Below are 4405 nucleotides of genomic sequence, written 5' to 3'. Positions count from 1 at the left end.
GACAATCTGGAAAAAAACCACGTTCAGATTAGAAAAAAGGCAGCATTTAAAAATTCAGCTTGGAATGTTGTCTTTTTTTTTTTTTAACTCAGATTTGCATAGATTTAGAAAATGGAAGAGTAACTTTTTAGGTAATTTTGTTTCATTATTTTATAGTGCTGAAATGGGATATTTTAATGATTTTGAACCATTTTCACCAGAGCTTTAAACTTTTCAAAATGAAACCTGATCTAAAAAAAGTGTTGTCAAACCTAATCTTGTCATGAACGTTTTCAGCTTTGGCTATTTGACATCTTCTTATTAGAAAAGATTTCATAAAGTGGTTCTCTACTAGCTCTTGTGTTGAGACTTTTTGATTTGATGGACTGCAGATCTTTCTTTTGACAAACTGGACTCGTATTGAAATGCTTAGGGAATATCCCTTGAGGAAGTCTGGTATTTGATCATCGCTTACCTATGATTTAATGTGCATTTTAATCTATGGCTTGAACGCTTGCATAGTATTACCTGGTTCAGATTCCTGAACATCTTGAGACAGATTGACAGACAGTGACTTCCCAAATCGCTGTGGGAAATTCAGAAGTGATTGACTGGAACTCTTAACAAGTGGAGATCTCCCAAGCCTGTGTGATACCTTTGGAACATGCCTAGGTATGTTCTCTCCAAAAGCTCTCCCAAATCTCAGAGGCAAATTAGCAATTGGTTTAATGCTTCTTTCTTCTGGATAATTTCTTCCAAACCTAAGAGGTAAATTAGCAACTGAATTTGGCATCTTGTTTACTGTAGGAGAGTTCATTTTAATCATATTTTTTGATCCCCAGTCCTTCATTTCTTCAAAATTGAGACTCCTTTGCTTTTCTTCCAAGGTATTATCTTTAATCTAAAGAAAAATAATTTTAAAAAAGATACTATCATTTTATAGGGCATTACTCCAGCTACCAATCACACAAAGTATTCATTTCCATATCTCCTTAGAAAACTGCTGGCTGACACTCTTTTTTGGATATCTAATGCTGTTTAGCTGTATTTGCTAAACTCCATTGTAATGTGAGCTACTTCGTATGGATTATTTCATATGCAGACGTTGTCCTGCTCAACTTTTCAGTATACTGGCCACAAGAGCACATATCTGTATCAGTATCCACAACTGTTCAAATGGTGTCAGTAGGAAATATTTCTGGGCTTAGGTGTCGGTACCTGTGCCATCAGTTAAGTGTGGACACGAGTCATTGTCAGGTCCCCATTTGCTAATATCAATTGAAGTTGTCTGCGGGGGGAAGATGCTGACTGTATTTAGTGACTTGACACAGACCCAGCCTCTTACTTATCTGGTTGGGATGAACAGGAGGATGGGCCAAGTTTCTTCCTAAGCACTGAGTGGATGCTTTTGACCCTGTATTCTGCTGGGCTAACAGTCACAGGGATTAATGGGAAGGGTCAGGTCCACATCATGCCTGTTCTGGCCTTGCAGCATAGAGACTTAAAGCGCTCTGAGCTTTAAGTTGCTCTAGTCCTCTACTAGTACACAAGATGCATTAGGAGCTTCTGGGCTCCCAATCCTTGCGCAGCCAGCACAAGATCTATTTTCTGTGTCTATGCTGGCATACAACGGAGAACTAAGCCTAGTATATTGCCTGTCTCATGATGTAAAGGGCAGCTGTGTCCTGAAAAATAGCTGTATCAACATGACCCTTTCTTATGTAGCAGTGTTCCTTCCCTGGGCATATTAAAAATCACGTATTTTTGAGACAAAAATAAGTTTCCAAGCCTCAACAGCAAATATGTACAAATATGGTGTTTAATTTCAGTTAAAGACACAAATGCTACTAGTCCTAATTTCAGTTCCTTGCCCCTATTTGGTAACTTCCCCAGGAGCTTCTCCAGCTACTCGAAGAGAAGGGGAATGAACCATTCTAGTTCATACTCCATGATTAAAAAATTTAATAAATTATCCAACTGATTGCACCTGCACACCCCTTCTGAAATATATAAAAGACAGTGAGCTGAAGACCAGACCATTTTGCTAGTATAATTAAAGTTGTAGTTTGGTTTGAGGGATCTTTATTACACCAATGATGATGAGTCAAAAAGAGAGGTTGGCTCTCATTTCCCAGGGAGTATTTACAGGGCAGACAAGAAAAATAATACAGATGAGCTGTGCAAATTTAAATTGGCATCTATTGAGACACAATAAATGTGTAACCCTGCAAAGATATTTTTATAGTCAATTTCCAGAGTAGAATTTTAAGACCATTAACTATATTAGATTTAAAATGTTCTCAGTTTATCATTATTCGTTGAGTATTACAAGCATGCCTTTATTAATTTTCTATTAATAATGTATCTGTTATATTATGTGCATAAAATGCCTGACAGGAACGTGAATTGAGGCCCCACTGTGTAAGTAAGAAACATTTCAGAGGAAGTCTCAACCTAATCGCAAGGCTGTATTGCAAGAAAATTGAAACATGAATTGATTTGCACAGTATGTGTGTCGAAGCAAATGAATTTCCTGAAAATTCTTTCAACAAGCTTTTTTCATTCTGCTAGTGCTGTAATGCTGAATACTGTGCAATGAGGTTAGGAGAGCCTTTGCCAAGAAATTCAAAGTGCTCAGGATCTAACCCACAGTTCCCCAAAATAATGTCACAGTAATATAGATCTTACCTCGTAATATTTACCATCATCGTCTTCTCTGCTCTGCAGACTGGACTTCATCGGTTCATCTAGGCACATGCTATTTGATGTTAGAAAGACCACTATAGGTAAAGCAAATAGGATAAACTTCTTGGTTGAGATGACTTTCATTTTTCTCAAATTAAGCTTGCTTAGAGAGCTCAGAATCTGTACAGAAAATAAAACTGCCATCATTTTATATGATCAGAAAACAAAAAGATTTTGTTCCCTATGACATCAGTCTCAAAAGCTTCCATTCTTAATATTAATTAGGGAAGTAATTTGAATATATTTGAAAAATGTTGGGAATTTCTTTTGTGAACATTTTTAACCAACATAGCTTCTTGTTAGGGACACACTGACTTTACAAATATTTTCTTCTGGTGAAATATTTCTTAATTAGCTAAATTTGAGAACCATGACAGTAGCATACAACAGCCACAATGTTGCATCACCAGTAGACAAAACCACCCTGTTTCTTTCTTTTGTATCAGTGTCCTCAGAAGGACTATGAAAGAAAGCTTTCCCCATGTATGTATTCCTCTGCTTAAATGGTCCTTTTGCACCATACAATGCTTGTTTGTTATGTACAGCTAGGGACATTTGGCCCATTAAAATCAAATGCTGAATATTGAAGTTGTTGATCAGGTCATAAGAGATGTTATGCATCAGTGAGATCTATTGACGTACATAGTGTCTATGCTCTAAACTGAGCATGTTCATTTGCATTCAGAGTGAATTAAGAACATGCTTTTAAAACCCCGCCCATCAGCTAAGTTTCTAGAAATTTCAAAGGTTATGTTACATCTATATTCTTAAGGCCAAATTTCCAACAGCAGTTTTTAAAAAGACATCCGCCTTTCTGCTGCACATGGTGAAAGCCCTGGACTGCCCGTCTATGTTCTGTTCCAGAAGGGGATTCAGGCTCACTCTAATTGTGCCCTTAAAGTGCACATTTAATTAGTTGCTAGATAGGCTGGTGAGCCAGGCTGCTGTAAAAAAACCCAACAACATATTGTGTTGTTCTTCCATTTTTTATTCTTAAATTCTCGAAATTATTGCCTAAATCTCATATGTTAATACTTAAAATCAGATGGATAAGGAGAAAATGTGATTCCTTATGTTAAATACTCATACTGGAAAACTGGGCATTAGGCAAGTTATTTTGCAATTCAATACCAGGGTTGAAAAATGTCCGTTTATCGCAGCACTGGCATTGTTGTTCTGACAGAACATGTTTTATCCTGTGGGCAACATGAATAGTATGGACTGTTTATCTGTTGGCAGTATGTTACTGTGTTTACTACACTGTGAAGCTGAGGAGTTTGCAAGTAACCACATTTTAGAATTAAGTTGGCTTTTTTTAGGGTTTTGCAGCTGTGTGACATGCATGGAGTCATTTCTGCCTTAGATTCACAAAAACTGAGAACTTGAAGGCCTTAAGCAGCTTTGTATTAGAGCTAACAAAATACTCAGACCTCCTTCTGGGCTCATGAGAACCACAGATTGTGTGTTGGAAACTGCTCTGACATGACTGCTACTCTAACTTGACCAAGATAACAGGAAACCCTGAATGTATCATCTAAATTGTTTACTAGAGCCACTAGCCAAGGTGTATTTGCCACTAGAGTGAAAAAAGAAAACTGAATTCCACTGAATGATCTGCCTGGAAGAATTAACAACTTACCCTTTCCCTCTCCCACACTTTAATCCTTATCCAATAGCAGGA

The 4405-nt window shown here is 37.2% G+C and overlaps 1 protein-coding gene across 1 annotated transcript; it reads right to left on the bottom strand.

Annotated features, from left to right (window-relative positions):
- Nucleotides 1-478: 478 nt before the first annotated feature.
- NPVF (neuropeptide VF precursor) lies at nucleotides 479-2808 on the bottom strand. The gene is made up of 2 exons (XM_005445814.2): nucleotides 2668-2808; nucleotides 479-880 (listed from the first exon to the last, which is right to left on the bottom strand). The coding sequence occupies exons 1-2, from the start codon at nucleotides 2806-2808 to the stop codon at nucleotides 479-481; spliced, it is 543 nt and encodes a 180-aa protein (XP_005445871.2).
- Nucleotides 2809-4405: the final 1597 nt, after the last annotated feature.

The sequence above is a fragment of the Falco cherrug genome, chromosome 4, assembly GCF_023634085.1.
Source record: "Falco cherrug isolate bFalChe1 chromosome 4, bFalChe1.pri, whole genome shotgun sequence".
NCBI lineage: Eukaryota > Metazoa > Chordata > Aves > Falconiformes > Falconidae > Falco > Falco cherrug.
Note: the sequence above shows the minus strand (reverse complement) of the source record. Positions and strands in the feature narration are given on the sequence as shown.

What these genes read in the sequence shown, in the direction of transcription:
- NPVF (XM_005445814.2), bottom strand. Translation starts at nt 2,808, where the DNA reads ATGAAAGTCATCTCAACCAAGAAGTTTATCCTATTTGCTTTACCTATA. An exon ending in ATGATGGTAAATATTACGAG is followed by an intron (nt 881 to 2,667) that starts GTAAGATCTATA and finishes ATTTTTCTTTAG; the next exon opens with ATTAAAGATAATACCTTGGA.